Source organism: Thermobia domestica, chromosome 9 (assembly GCF_964235325.1).
Source record: "Thermobia domestica chromosome 9, izTheDome1.hap1.1, whole genome shotgun sequence".
In the NCBI taxonomy this organism is placed as follows: domain Eukaryota; kingdom Metazoa; phylum Arthropoda; class Insecta; order Zygentoma; family Lepismatidae; genus Thermobia; species Thermobia domestica.
In genome coordinates this window covers 281,946,039-281,961,202 of record NC_137462.1, presented here as the reverse complement: position 1 = coordinate 281,961,202, position 15,164 = coordinate 281,946,039, and the positions used below count along the sequence as shown (strand labels likewise).

Below are 15,164 nucleotides of genomic sequence, written 5' to 3'. Positions count from 1 at the left end.
AAAAAAAAAAAAAAAAAAAAAAAAAAAAAAAAAGTTTAAAATTTAGTCCCAATTTACGCTAGGCGAATGTAAATCCATTGAAATCTATACATTTTTTTCACGATCACCATACTTTCTTGTCTCCTACTCAACACTACACTTGGATAATTACACACATAGAAACGAAAAAGTGTACCCGGAGTACGTGACGTAAAGTACAATTATCTATGTTACAAAGGTCCTTTAATCGTAAATCTATTTTGAGAAAGCAACCTGACAACAGGAAATGAGATTTTCTTAAATAATAATAATAAAAAATTCCAACGTTTTAATTCTTACAAAAGAAGATAATTTTTATTTTATATAAAAAAAAAACATTCATTTAATAAAGTCTTTTTTTTTATCTCTGGCTTCTTGTCTGAGATAATCTTCCAGGATGTAGCGTGTTTTGAGATAAATTAAAGGAATCTTGTCCCAATGATTTGTATCCTGCGTGGATAAACATTTTTATTACTTTAAAAAAAAATCTGGGCAGTTCCTTGTTTCTAAAAATCGAAATGAAATGAAATCTTAAGTTTTACGTCCCATGCTTATGCCGGGTAGGCTAAAGGAGACGTTGATAATGAGAAATGAATGAAATGGTGGAATGAAGAAAGTGGGAGAAAACGGGAGAACCCCGAGGAAACCCACGTACCCAGTGTTTGCCCACCAGAAAACTCACTTGCCGCGAGCTGGGATCGAATCAAGGACCCCATACACCAGAGGTGAACGCTCTATCAGTGTTCTAAAAATCGAAATGTATGAGAGCGTCAATGGTGCAAAGTGTGTCCACGGATTCACTCTGTGGACAAGAAATATCATTGTTTCATGTGTACAATAGAACATTAATGCCTAAATGGTATTTTAAGTTTGCCCAATAAAATCCACTGGGTTTGGTTTCTTTCTCTTTTTTTAATGGGTTTTTCACACCCTACTGAAGACATAGTTAATAGAGCAAATTTCGTTCAAATCGGGCCATGCATGCAAGGTTTTTTAAAAGTACCTTCTCATGAGTGTTAAAGGGGAAACGACAAGAATAAAGAGGGCAATTGTTGTACACACATGAAACCACTTTCCTCTCGAACTTAATCCACACTTTGATGACCACTTACCTCAGATAACAATTCACTCACAAAGTAAAACGATAAAAATAAATATGGTATGATGAATGAAATTATATCAGAAATTATCGATATTTTTTCCTCAGTCTTTGTACGATGCTGTCACAAACTTTACATTACTTCCATACAGAATGTGTGTTAAATTAAAACAGAATCTGTAAATAAATAGAAATCAGGTTTTAATGTTTTACTGTGAATCAACGAAGCTGCAAATAAATGAAGAAGCTTGACTTACCCAAGCCATACTCTAACTGATCTTCATCAAACTTTTCCAGGTCATCACTTTCGTTGACTAACTGAAGGAAACTTATGTAGTCTCGGGAATGAAAAGAGAGCAGCTCATCCTCCGAAGCAGATGAACAAGGTAATATTATCATATGTTGCAACAACCTATAAGCATCAATTAAGTTGTGCACCATGCTTGCCTGAAACCAGTAATAAAGCATTTTAAAATATTTACCACGGTCAGATTTAATTGTCAACAAACACACAAAAATTATCAGAAATGTTATTTTTGGGCGAAAACATTACACAATTTACACGAATTATTGTATGACTCATGGTACAAACAGCATACAGTGTACTGTCTCTCTCATATCCTTTCTCGTACACACAATTTAATTTCTGCAATCGGTTATAAAAGGAAACCTCTATACCACCATAGGGTTGCCATATTTCAAACATGAAAATCCGGGACGCTACTAAATTACTAATGCTCAAACATTTTTCCATTGTTGTCTGTTCAGTTTTATTTTTCTTCTTGAATGATCAGCTGAACACTATCAAAAATCTCGGACAGGGGTTATTGATTAAAATATTTCAGAAGCAAGATGCAGATTACTAGAGTACTAAAGATAACAATAAGATTGGGCAGTAAAATTTTCTGTCCCTGGCCCAATGAAACGAATACTTCGTTTAATGTCAAAGTAGCTAAATCGTGAACTTAATTAAATCCTTTTTTTTTTTAACTTTTGGATTGCCATACTCAGAAGTTGAAGAGAATAATCATATACCTAATCATGTGAAAAAAAAAAAACCTACGATTTCCTTGCTTTCTTCTTTGTTGAAATCCGGGACATTTAAGTGTCTCAAGAAATATTTTCGGGACGCATGTCTCGATTCCGTGACAGTCCCGGATTTTCCGGGACCAATGGCAACCCTATACCATCATCTTCAAAGTAATCCCCTTCGAAAACGTAATGCTTTGATAGACATTAATGGTACTCATTTTCCCGAAATCTGCGTAGTGGGTAGCGGCAGTTTGGATGCCGGAAATCTATTCAAATTCGTATTCTCTTAATTCTGAAAATAGTCGAATCACATGTTGCTATGGCAAGAAAGTAAAGTAGATTCATGTTTCAGAATAACTAGAATATTTAATGTTATATCAGATACATGTTACTAATTTTCCGCTAACAAGTCAAACCACACATATAATGTGCTATTTCATAGCTATACACTGGCTGCGACCTGGTCATGTGCAAGTCTGAACGTCACAAATGGCTGTGTGATTCACCACGTCATTTGTATTCCAGGAATTAAAGCATGACAACTCGTGTATTCAAAATGTGAAATATACAGTAGTACACACATCTTCATATGTACGATAATACTATATACTCATGCTCACAAAAACCTACATGGCCTTCCTTGATTTAATTCCAAAAACCTGAATAAAAATTCTTTCTAATTCCCTCACATCTGCAGACAAATTAATTAATTTTCTCTATGTTTTAGTACCATGCATAACAGATAGAGTAAGAAGAGTAACTTACATAGTACAAAACAAAATACAAAACAAATATATAATTGGCATATAGACAATGCTTATACGAAATGGAAAAAAATGCCAAATAAAATAAATAAATGAAAATCAAAAGTGGGAGTACTCGATAATAGACGTAGAGGCTGCAAGATGATCAACACATAAGAGGACAAACCTACAGAAAAGCCTCCTACAATTGCCTTCTTGCTGCACTCAGTTACGTTATGCATTTGTATTCAAATGATCCATTTTGCAAGAGTTCGAATCCTGCGTACAAGTTTTTTTTCTTTCTTTTTCTTTTTTTTTTTTAAAGAATCCGCGTTTTGTTTGCCAATAATATGTGTACGAATTATATATATATATATATATATATATATATATATATATACAGTGTGGTTCAGTAATGTTGAATGTTGGACAGCCCTGAATAAATCGGAAACAAGAAGAGATATTAGCAAGAATGTGGTGGATCCAGATACTTGTGGAAGGGGGACGTCTTTTGAGGTAATACACAGTTACCAGCTCAATAGTGTTGCCAGCACAGTACAAAGTTTTATGTTTTTAAATGGAACATATAGGAGTTTATGCCATCAAAAGAATTAGTACACAATGTGAATACCAACAAGCGAAACCGCACCTGTCAGTGTTGCCAAATAAGGAAGTTATAAAGCTTCAAAGATCAAGAAATTAAAGTGTCCGTAGAGCAAAACTAGCAAAAAGGCAAGAAAACTAAATACTACGGAATGAAAAGGAGTAACCGAAAGAGTAAACCAGAGAACGCACACCATCCAGTGAGTAACAGGGTTGCCACAGCAAAGGTGGGAACATTGAATATGTTGCAGTTGCCATAGGAAGAAAAGTGCCCACATGACGTAATGCTGGAAATACCATACAAAGTCTATGTAAGGTTCAAGAACCCTAATGGTGTTTGTTCGAAAGCGATATCTCTAACCATTCCCGAGATACACCAAAGGTGTGCGGGGTTTGCAACACTGCATAATAATTCCCTCGCCCTCCAAACTACAGGAACGAGTAATGAAAATGACACGCCCAACAAAATGTTAGAACTACAAGGGTCTAATCTTGAAATAGAAAGCAATGATACCTGTATGTTTACAAGAACATATGATGAAGTGTGCGATTTTCCCCATAACTCGCATGGGACACGGAGACATCATTGTGACGCAACGTCCGTGACAATATACACATTATAGAACACAAACCAGATCAGCTGTTCTTGTGATGTAATGGTTAACGATTCGGGCTACGACGTAGGTCGTTGGTTCGATCCCATTCAGGGTTACTGTTTTGTTTTTCTTCCAAATATCACTATCACTAAGGCAATTACTTTATGAGACTAAATAGAACGGTAAATGACTAAATAGAACGTACCTAATTCTAGCAGATGTTCAAAGTTGTTGACCATTGGCGTCTAAACGCATTCTGAGACGTCGAGTGAGAGATTGGGTTGCTGCAATGGAGTGTTCTCGGGGAATGGCGTCGCAAGCACGTTCAATGTGCGGTCTCATATCCTGAGGTGTGATTGGCGGTTCCCTATACACAATACTTTTGAGATATCCCCACAGATAAAAGTCCATGGGTCAGATCCGGCGAGCGTGCTGACCAATGGATAGGACAACCCCGTCCAATCCAACGTCCAGGAAACGTGGCATCTAAGTGTCGTCGATTTACTCTTGCATTATGTGGAGGACAGCCATCGTGTTGAAACCACATCTGGCGGCGTTGAGCAAGAGGAACATCTTTCATCAACACTGGGAGTGTGTTAAAGAGGAAATCATAATATCGGGTGCCGGTGAGATGCCCCTCAAAGAAATACGGGCCAATTATCCTTCCATTGAATATTCCACACCACACATTTACGGACCATGGTCGTTGATGGACTTGCTGGCGCAACCAATGTGGATTGATAGGCGCCCAGTAGTGCATGTTATCATGTTATGTCTATTTATTACACCGTGATTCGTCACTGAAGCCTCATCTGAACACAAAACACGTAAAAAGAAGTCAGGATCCCTAGCAACCTGCTGAAGTCCCCATTCACAAAATTCCAGGCGTACTATAAAATCAGTAGGCACTAGTTCCTGATGGAGCGACACATGGTATGGGTGGTAACGACGACGAGATAAATCCGCAATACACTGGTGTGACTAAAACCTCTTTCTCGAGCAATGTCTTGGGAACTTGCGTGAGGGTTCACAGTAACCGCTGCTACGACATAGAGTTCAACATCCTCACCAGTTGCAGGTCGTAGACGTTGATTTGTATGACCAGTATCAACACGTCCTGTTTGCCGCAAGTGGTCTCAAAGTGCAGAGAAAACCCGTCTATTGGGATGATGTCTGCCCCGAAATCTTTCTGCGTACACTCTCGCTGCTTCTGATGCATTTTGTCTGCACTCTCCATTAGTGTTGTAAAGGCCTGGAAAAAACCGGAAATTTTGGGTAAAAAAACAGCTTTTTACCGTTCTTGGAAAAAAACCGGAAAAATTGAAATTTTCGAATATTTTACTACGTTATGCTTTAAAAATGAAAACTATTTTATATTTACTAGTTTACAGTTAAGATCAGTCAGTAGTTATATTTCTTGTATTAGGACAGGGAAATTTCGTGGCAGCAAATATATTTGCACCATTCCTTTAAAGTTAGCACCGTGATAGAATAGAGTTATGGCCACAAAAGATAATAATATATAATCATATTTAGATTAATTAATATAGACGTATTTAAATTATATTAAGTAATATTATAAAGTTACCGTTTTACGGCAGGGAAGTGTTAAAATAACAGGGCCAGAATCATTTTAGTTATAACCAGCATGTTCAAATCAAATATTTTATGGAGATACGTATCTTCCTCGTGCTGTGTAAAATTTCCGGAAGTTTTGAACCAATTACAAAAAATCTTTTGTTCGGAAATATTGGCAAAACCTGGAAAATATAATTTAAAAACTATTTCTTCGTCTGATGCTAATCTTATTTGCTGTAACGTGTCTGCAGAATGTATACAATGTAGAGATGCAAGGGCTCGGAAAAAAACCGGCTTTTTTGGAAAAAAAACTCGTTTTTTTTCTGCTTCGCTTTTTTGCTTGGGAAATTTTGGGCTTTTTTGAAAATTTTGCTTTAAACTGATAGTGCAGACTTTGTTTCGCTTCTCTAAAAAACCTCATTTAACTAGTGATTGATGCAGATAATAATATGAAACCTCGAAAATAAACCATGAATTTCAAAAAGATTTTTTTTTTAAATTCTGTTTACATTATGAATTCCAAAGGATTAACCAACATATGTAATAATATTTTAACCTCTTATATACAATAAGTACTTAAAAAATGATACACAAATAACTAGCAAAATTTTATGTAGTGTTTTTACTTCAAAATATCACACACCCTCTTTTTAAAGCAAAATAAAGAAAAAAACATCAGAGAAATCTGCACATCAAGAACTTCGTTTCGGGTGGTAATGTACATTCTTGAAATTTTTCAGTTAAGTTTTAACTTTTATCTACATTGTATGAATATTTCGAACAAATTTTTCACTGATTGATCACATACGTAATAATCTGTTACCACCTATCAGACGCTTCGGATCTGCAAAATCGGTAAAGCTCCGAATTCTGTAATGCACTGACTGTTCCTCAAGCTTGTTCAGAATCTGGAAAGTATCGAATTTTCTGTTCATGGATCATATACGTAATAGACGGTTTATCTGAACGTATGGTTTCCTAGGCTGTAGAATATATAATCACCATCACGGTTTACCCAGTCCTGAAGGTTTCCGAATTTTTAACAAGAAAATTCAACATATCGTTACGAAACTTTTTCTTTTTTTCTTTTCTTTTTCTTTTTTTTTTTTTTTTTTTTTACAAAAAAGAAAAAACTATGGAATACATTTAAAAAGAGTGGAAGAATCAATCACTGTTCTAATTCACAAGAAAGACCACAAAATTGATTGTAATAATTATCGAGGCATTTCTCTTAACATTCTATTAATAAGATTGACCCCATACGCAGATGAAATTATTGGAGATTATCATCAGTGTGGATTTAGTCGAAATCGACCAGATATTTACCATTCGACAAATACTCGAAAAGAAATGGGAATATATTACCCAGTACATCAACTGTTTATTGATTTTAGAAAGGCTTATAACTCGGTTAGGAGGGAAACATTGTACAACATTTTTATAGAATTTGGAATACCGAAAAAGCTACATTTATTAAGTGTTTAAATGAATCCCAGAGTAAAGTCCAAGTACAAAAATCCGAGCTTCCACGTCGAGATTGGCCTGAAACAAGGATATGCGTTATCGCCGTTATTATTCAGCTTTCTTCCAATGTACGCTATAAGAAAAATCAAAGATAGGAACCAGGACCTACAGTTGAATGGTATTCACCAGGTTATGGTGTATGCTGATGATGTAAATCTAATAGGAGAACAATCGAAAAAAATGCAGAGGTCTTATTAAACGCTTGCAGGGACATGAGTAAATACAGAGAAATCTAAATACAAGGAAGTTAACAAGGATCGTAATATGGTAAATTATGAATGCGTTAAAATATCAATTAATACTTTCGACACAGTGAATACGTTCAAATATCTTGAATCAGTATTACCAGACCAAAATCATACCCACAAAGAAATTAAATGTCGACTGAAATCAGGAAATTTTTGTTATTCAGTTCAAAATATTTTGTCGTCGCGAATTCTGTCAAGGAATTTAAAGCTTAAAATATATAAAATGATAATCATGCCTGTTATGCTTTATGGTTGTGAAGCATGGTCGCTTACGCTGAGGGAAGAACGCAGACTGAAATGATTTGAGAATAAAATTCTGAGACGAATATTTGGATCCAAGAGGAACGAGAATGGGGAAAGGTGGAAACTGCATAAGGAGGAACTACATAATTTATACGGTTTACCAAACATCGTTAGAGTCATCAGGTCTAGGAGACTCAGTTGGGCAGGTCATGTAGCCAGAATGGAAGAAAGTAGGAACGCTTTCACAGTTTTAACTGGAAATTCAATCGGGAAACGTCGATTAGGAAAACCTAGGCCCAGATGGGAGGACAATATTAAGATGGATCTAGCAGAAATAGGAATACAGAGTAGAAACTCGATTGAATTGGATAAGGACAGAAGTCAATGGAGAGCTTTTGTGGCCATAGAGAAAGAGAGAGAGAGAATACATTTAAGTTAAGCACAACAAACATGAGTGAGTGGTTAGCTTTCGCGCTTCTATCGTGAAGTCCGGGATTCAACCCCGCATTCGACCATTTTGACAAAAGTATTCTTAATTCCATCTGTGAATGTAGAGATAGTGCGTGTACTGTGTGTCCTGGCCGACTTCCTTTCTAATCGCTTTTAAATCTTTGTTATTACTAATTACCAGCAGTGATGGATTTGCGAACAAGGTTAGGCTGGGGATGTCTTTTGGATTGAAGCCTCTACCCCGAAATTACGGAATTTCTAAAACAAACTAAATATTAGTTTTGCCTTTACTCATAAACTTCAAGCTGTCTTCAAATAATAATAACAATAAAAAATTAAGAATTTTTAGAAAAACTAAGTATTAATAAGAAAAGCCCCTCTGAAAATACTTTTCTAAACCCGCCACTGATTATCAGTATAAAGTAGTCTTCAAGGTTGTATCTGGAAGATTACAGCTGAATATACAAACGAAACGAAATATTTGTTATGCCTGTACTCATAAACTTAAGCTCCTCTTAAATAAAAATTAGGAATTTTTAGAAAAACCAAACATTATTCAGAAAAGCCCCTCCCAAATATTTTTCTAAATCCGATACTGATTATTTCTATCAAATAGTATTCAAGGTTGTGTCCGGAAGATTATTGTTAAATCATTGCACAGCTACAGTATAACGGAAATGTGGAAGTACGCTCTGATGGATATATTGAAAAAGGTAAGTTTAATTATGTGCTAGAAGGTAGAGTACTAAGCTGTAAGAAATGAAACGCGGATGACTAAAAAGAAATGATCTAGAGAAGAAAAAAATGTCGATAATTCAGAAGTTAAAATAAAGTTAAATAGCTATTAAAATTGCCCTCAAATACTACGTACTTTATGTTTACTTAAATTCATAAACCATTTGCTCCATCCATCACATGGTGAATTCCAGAACGAAATATGGCGTTTAGGCATGAAATCTTCTTTAACTTTAGAGTATACTATAAGAAAGCTATTTAAACAGAAAAATCATGAAAATTAAAAAAGCCAAAATTTCCAAAATTCTAGTTTTTTTTCCCCCCAAAATAGCCGACTTTTTTGCATCTCTAATACAATGTATTTCGCTAGCAGGAAAAATATATAAAGCAACAGCTTTTAATTTTACTTTTTAGTTTTCTGATTTCTGATAAAAATCCCTCGTTATTATTTGTATATTTTTCGAACAAATCAAAAAGAGAGATGACCTTATTTACATATAGGCCTACACACATGCGCCGTGCAAGTGCGTAAATTTGAGCAGTAACCAATATATTAATAAATTTAACATGTGTAACTTCCGTTCGTTATTATTAAAGACTAGCTGAATACCCGTTCTTCGCACGGGGAGAATACGTTTCATTTTGGGTATAAGGGGCACCAAAACTATCACCAATGAACTTAGGGACCCCAAAAACTATGAATTCGACACTACTGTTTATTCAAGGAACGTTCAGTACTTCATGTAAACAAATACACGTGGCGATTGTTTCATTTCATTGGTTAAAGAGCCTTGGAACATCCATGCAATAGAAGAAAATAGTCCATTGTCAAATAAGCTGTTTGTTAATGTTTTTGTTGCTTATAAGACTTATTATCAGAAATATAATTTCCTTACAATTAAATAACAGAAACAATCCTGTATCTAAGAAGTAAATTGAATTATTGCAATAAAAGAGAATACGCATGCATAGAAAGTAGCTTTGACCCACCTTACACGCGAATCACAGTTTACAATATGGCCGCGTGCAGGGAATATGCAATACACCGACAGGGTACAAGCACGTGTTTCTCAAAAGAAGCGCTGACCGATAGCCAATCATCCGATGACTGGCGGAGTAAAACCATGCTGCAATGTTTACATCAGGATCAGAATGTTCGTCGAATGAACTTTAGTATCGGTCATTTTCGATCACATTTATATATCTCCTCTCCCCCCCTAGTTACGGGGATGAATTTGGATTTAAACGGCATCGGAAATGTCACTGCTCATCTCAGCGACCCCCAAAACTATAGATATGACACTAATATCGGCCACTTTCAGTTATTTTTATATATCTCTTCCTACCCAAGTTGCGGGCCTGAATTTGGATTTAAATAGCATCGGAAGTGTTCCTGTTCATCAAAGCAACCCCAAAACCTATGGTTCGACAATAATATCGGTCATTTTCGATCATTTGTATATATAACTCCCCTCTCCCCCAACCCAAGGTCACGTCACTGAATTTGGATTAAAACGGCATTAGAAGTGTTACTGCTCATCTCAGCGACATCGAAAATTTCGATCATTTTTTTATATATATATCATCCCCTTCCTCCTTCCTAAAGTTTTGGCGTTGAATTTGGATTTACACTGCATGGGAAATGTCACTGTTCACCTCAGCGTCTCCGAAAACTATGGATTCAATACTGCTATCGGCTATTTTCCATCTTTTTTATATACCTCCCCTTCCCTTTCCTTCAAGTTGCAGAGCTAAATTTGAATTTAAGCTTCATCGGAAATGCCACTGTTCATCTCAGCAACCCCAAAAACTATGGGTTCGACACCAAGATCGGTAATTTTCAATATATATCCGCACTTTTTTCCTCCAAGTTGCACCTTTAAACTGAAATGCTAAAATCCATCCCAGGCCCTAAATTCATCAATGTTGAAAATTTTTAGAGATCAGTCTGGTGGTCCAAGAGTTTTTAAATTACAAATATATTCACTTTCATTTATATATATATAGATAATTTGTCGCACTAGAAAACAGGTATCTGTTTACTTACAAAATTTTGTACATAAAGTTTATAGTAAATTCTGTATTTGAATATTAAATGTTAGTAATTATATGTCTAAGTGCATGAGTAATAGTGAAATTTACCTACTGCTCTTTCTTTTAAACAATAATTTGGTTAAAATTAACAAAATTTCATCAGATCAAAGAGCACATTAACAACTCTGTTTCATTCAAGGGCCCTATTTGTTGTAACAGAAAAGCTTCATGATGGTAGATGTGTATACAATTGTAAAAGTTCTGTAATTAATGCACAACCAGGAGTAAACGACTAAAAGGCACATAAAGGAAATGAGTGCAGACTATTAATTTTTCAAGAATAATTACAACAATTTTATTTCCGAATACTTTTTTTTTTTTTTTTTTTTTTTTAATATTCGCTATATTGAAATCTCTCAACTTATATTTTTCACGCGTTCGAATAAAAAAGATCCCATTAGTAGTAAAACTAACCTAATACAAAGATTTTTGTTATTTTCCCAACTTTTCCGGAAAGAAACCGGAAAAACGTTTTTTTACCAGCAGGTTCAAAATTTCCGGAAATTTTACAACACTATTCTCCATACACTAATAGCATATCCACATGTTCATGCCAACGTTGCTCCATTGTACGCCTACTCCACTTAACGCGTACTTCCACACTTCCTGCGTTGTGTCGTTGTTACAGCAGTACCGAGTGTATGAGATCTTACTCGAATCGAACGATTTAAATAAGAACGTCCTGAGCTCGTTGGGTTACCACAAGGTTGCAAAGGGAGACAGGCTGTTTGCCATTACAACAAAGCATGCGAATTATGAAACTGCCTTGTGCCGTTACAATAGCATTTTGCGTATCATTTGTTTACGGCCTACATATTGCTCTTCATATGCTAGTTTCTTATTTCTAATAAATAAAACCATCACCATCATCACCAAGTACTACTATTACTATGAAGAAGAAGAAGAAAACGAATACAAATAATAATAATAATAATACCATGGTCATCACACTCATACAAGACTGTCCTCTAGAGAAGGACTTTGGTTACAGATGGTCATCGGAAACAGAAGAATGTTACATTTGGGAATATGAGTAACATCTTGTATGAAAACGAAACCATGCACATCGACTGGTAGCGGTATGTACAGTCACCAGCAAAAGAATAGGGACTATAGTACTGTAAGTCCATTACTTGGGGTCCGTATTCTTTTGCTGGCGACTGTACAAGGTAGGTATTACGTCATTTCTCTTGCCTTTATCTAACACTGATTCACAAATTCACCAACGACCTACGTCGTAGCCCGAATCGTTAACCACTACATCACAAGAACAGCTGATCTGGTTTGTGTTCAATAATGTGTATATTGTCACGGACGTTGCGTCACAATGATGTCTCCATGTCCCATGCGAGTTATGGGGAAAATCGCACACTTCATCATATGTTCTTGTAAACATACAGGTATCATTGCCTTCTATTTGACGATTAGACCCGTGTAGTTCTTACATTTTGTTGGGCGTGTCATTTTCATTACTCGTTCCTGTAGTTTGGAGGGCGAGGGAATTATTATACAGTATTGCAAACCCGGCACACCTTTGGTGTATCTCGGGAATGGTTAGAGATAGCGCTTTCGAACAAACACCATTAGGATTCTTGAACCTTACATAGACTTTCTATGGTGTTTCCAGCATTGCGTCATATGGGCACTTTTCTTCCTATGGCAACTGCAACATTTTCAATTTTTTCCCCCCTTTGCTGCGGCAACCCTGTTACTCACTGGATGGTGTGCGTTCTCTGGTTTACTCTTTCGCTTACTCCTTTTCATTCCGTAGTATTTAGTTTTCTTGTCTTTTTGCTAGTTTTGCTCTACGGACACTTTAATTTCTTGATCTTTGAAGCTTTATAACTTCCTTATTTGGCAACACTGACAGGTGCGGTTTCGCTTGTTGGTATTCACATTCTCTACTAATTCTTTTGATGGCATAAACTCCTATATATTCCATTTTAAAAAAATACAACTTTGTACTGTGCTGGCAATACAGTTCAGCTGGTAACATTGTGTGTTACCTCAAAAGACGTCCCCCTTCCACAAGTATCTGGATCCACCACATTCTTGCTAATATCTCTTCTTGTTTCCGATTTATTCAGGGCTGTCCAACATTACTGAACCACCCTGTATGTATATATATATATATATATATATCACGGATATGTAATCTAGTGAATAATAACATCCAAAGTAAATTACAACTTCTTTTTTTCTATTCTACAATGGTGCGTACATTTTACGAAAAGCACATTAACCTTTAACTGGATAGAAAAATACAATATATGATAGTTATTGACCATCTAGTACTGCAGCGAATACGGAAAGCAGGCTCATTCACCACCTTATGACCTAAACAAACAAGAACACAGAATGGAAAATGGTGACCGTATGAATAAATCAGTTTGAAATATGCTCTCCTCTAACAGATACGCGTGACACACTAAAATTAAGTTTGTCATGCAGTTCTTGAGGCAATGTTCGCTACTGCTCCTTGCTGTTCAGTAGTAGTTACGAAGAGTTTGTTTTGTGATCGAGGTCTGGTATCCTTAAGGCAGGACGTATCCTTAGAGAATCTCAAGCAGATCTTCAGGGTGTCTACTAAATGTTCATTTTCAAATTCCAGGTTTTATCAAGGTTTTCAAGGTTTATTTTCCTTTTTTTCCAGGTCTATTCAGTAGAGTGACATTTATTGTTACACATACAAGTTGATGCAATTTTATATAGTTCTTTAAAACTGGTTATAATTAGAGAATGCATATGGCAAGTGATAGTTTCTTTAAGTGACAAAATGAAAAGAAAAAAAAAAAGACTGAAATGTAAGTTCTCAAAACATTTTACACAAGAAAATGTTTAATTAAAATATACCCTACCAGAAGGCCAGTTGAGAAAAATGTGCAGTAGCTTTAAATATCCTAATGTAAGAATACTATACAGGGGTGAACCTTAATTAAACCGACAAACTTTGGGAAATGGTTCTCGGCACCCAAACAAGAAAAAAAAATTCTTTAACTCTTCTCCAGGGCGCATAGTTTCCGAGCTAAAAGGTGCCGAAAGTGTGGAAAAATGAACTTCCGACGCCTATATTTCCAAAATTATCCAAAGTAGAGAGTGCTGCTTAAAATCTCACAAAGGAAATCATATGTTCAGAACAGATAAGACTTCTTTAAAGAGATATTAAGCTGCACTCTCTACGTTGGATAGGTTTGGAAATATAGGCCTCGGAATTTCATTTTTCCACACTTTCGGCACCTTGTAGCTCCAAAACTATGTACCGTGGAGAAAAGTTAGAGGAATTTTTTTCTTGTTTCGGGCTCGGGAATCACCTCTCGAAGTTTATCGGTTTAGTTAAGGTTCACCCTGTATAATAGTAAATTTCTGTCAAAAACATTACTTCAAATAAGCTAATATTATAGTAGTAGCACGTGGGTGTTGATGAACAATTATAAAAATTGCGGGAAAATAGCTTACTTACCGCTAAGTTATGGGATAAAATACCACAAGAGTATTTTACTACAAGCACTTCCCTTTAAAGTACTCTTGTGGTATTTTATGCTAAGTACTGGTAGGACTTAGCGGTGAGTAAGCTATTTTCCCGCCATTTTTGTCAAACTAGTATTAGTTTAGAAGTAAAAAGGAAATGATCATATATAATACAAATTCTTAACGCAAAGTAGTCCATATTGTTAAACGTTACTGCACATTCTTCTTGGATGGGGACTGGCCATCAGTTATATTTTATTTAAAAATGTATTGTAACATAAAAGTTTAAAAAACTGAAAATGTTATGGAACCACGCACATTATATGAACAAATATAGAAAACAACTTTGGTCACAGTGAACAGTTTTTGACATTTAACTTCTAGAGTTCAAACATCCCTTTCAACTTTTTCGCCTGTTCTTCCAACGTATCTACTTCTGCTTCGGCGTCAGTTAGTATTCTTTTCTTTAATTCCAACCCTATTTTCTTCTTAATATCTTTCTTTTCTCGAGCTGCTCTGTCTTCTTTTTCACCGCGGTCTTTCACATATTCATTTCTTCTGCTTGATGCATTCCTCACATACTGGATCATACTCTTTGTGATATTCATATTACGTATGTCACCAGCAACACGCACAGCATCCCACACTTCTCTGGGCAATCGAGCCCTCCTCTTGGGAGATTTTCAACAATGTACTCTTTGTTAATGGAGAAACTTCTTTCCACTGCTGCGTT

The 15,164-nt window shown here is 35.7% G+C and overlaps 1 protein-coding gene across 8 annotated transcripts in view; it reads right to left on the bottom strand.

Annotated features, from left to right (window-relative positions):
* The window catches only part of LOC145660721 (histone deacetylase 8-like), a 270,630-nt gene that overhangs the window by 35,087 nt on the left and 220,379 nt on the right, over nt 1–15,164 (bottom strand). For 7 of the 8 annotated variants that reach the window (XM_081726098.1, XM_081726092.1, XM_081726095.1 and 4 more), the window contains one exon: nt 1,375–1,564. In XM_081726098.1, coding sequence (XP_081582224.1) covers nt 1,375–1,558 — 184 coding nt within the window. In that variant the 5' untranslated portion in view covers nt 1,559–1,564. Of the gene's footprint in view, nt 1–1,374; nt 1,565–4,296; nt 5,344–15,164 lie in introns of all 8 variants that reach the window. The other variant, XM_081726096.1, reaches the window with a different exon arrangement.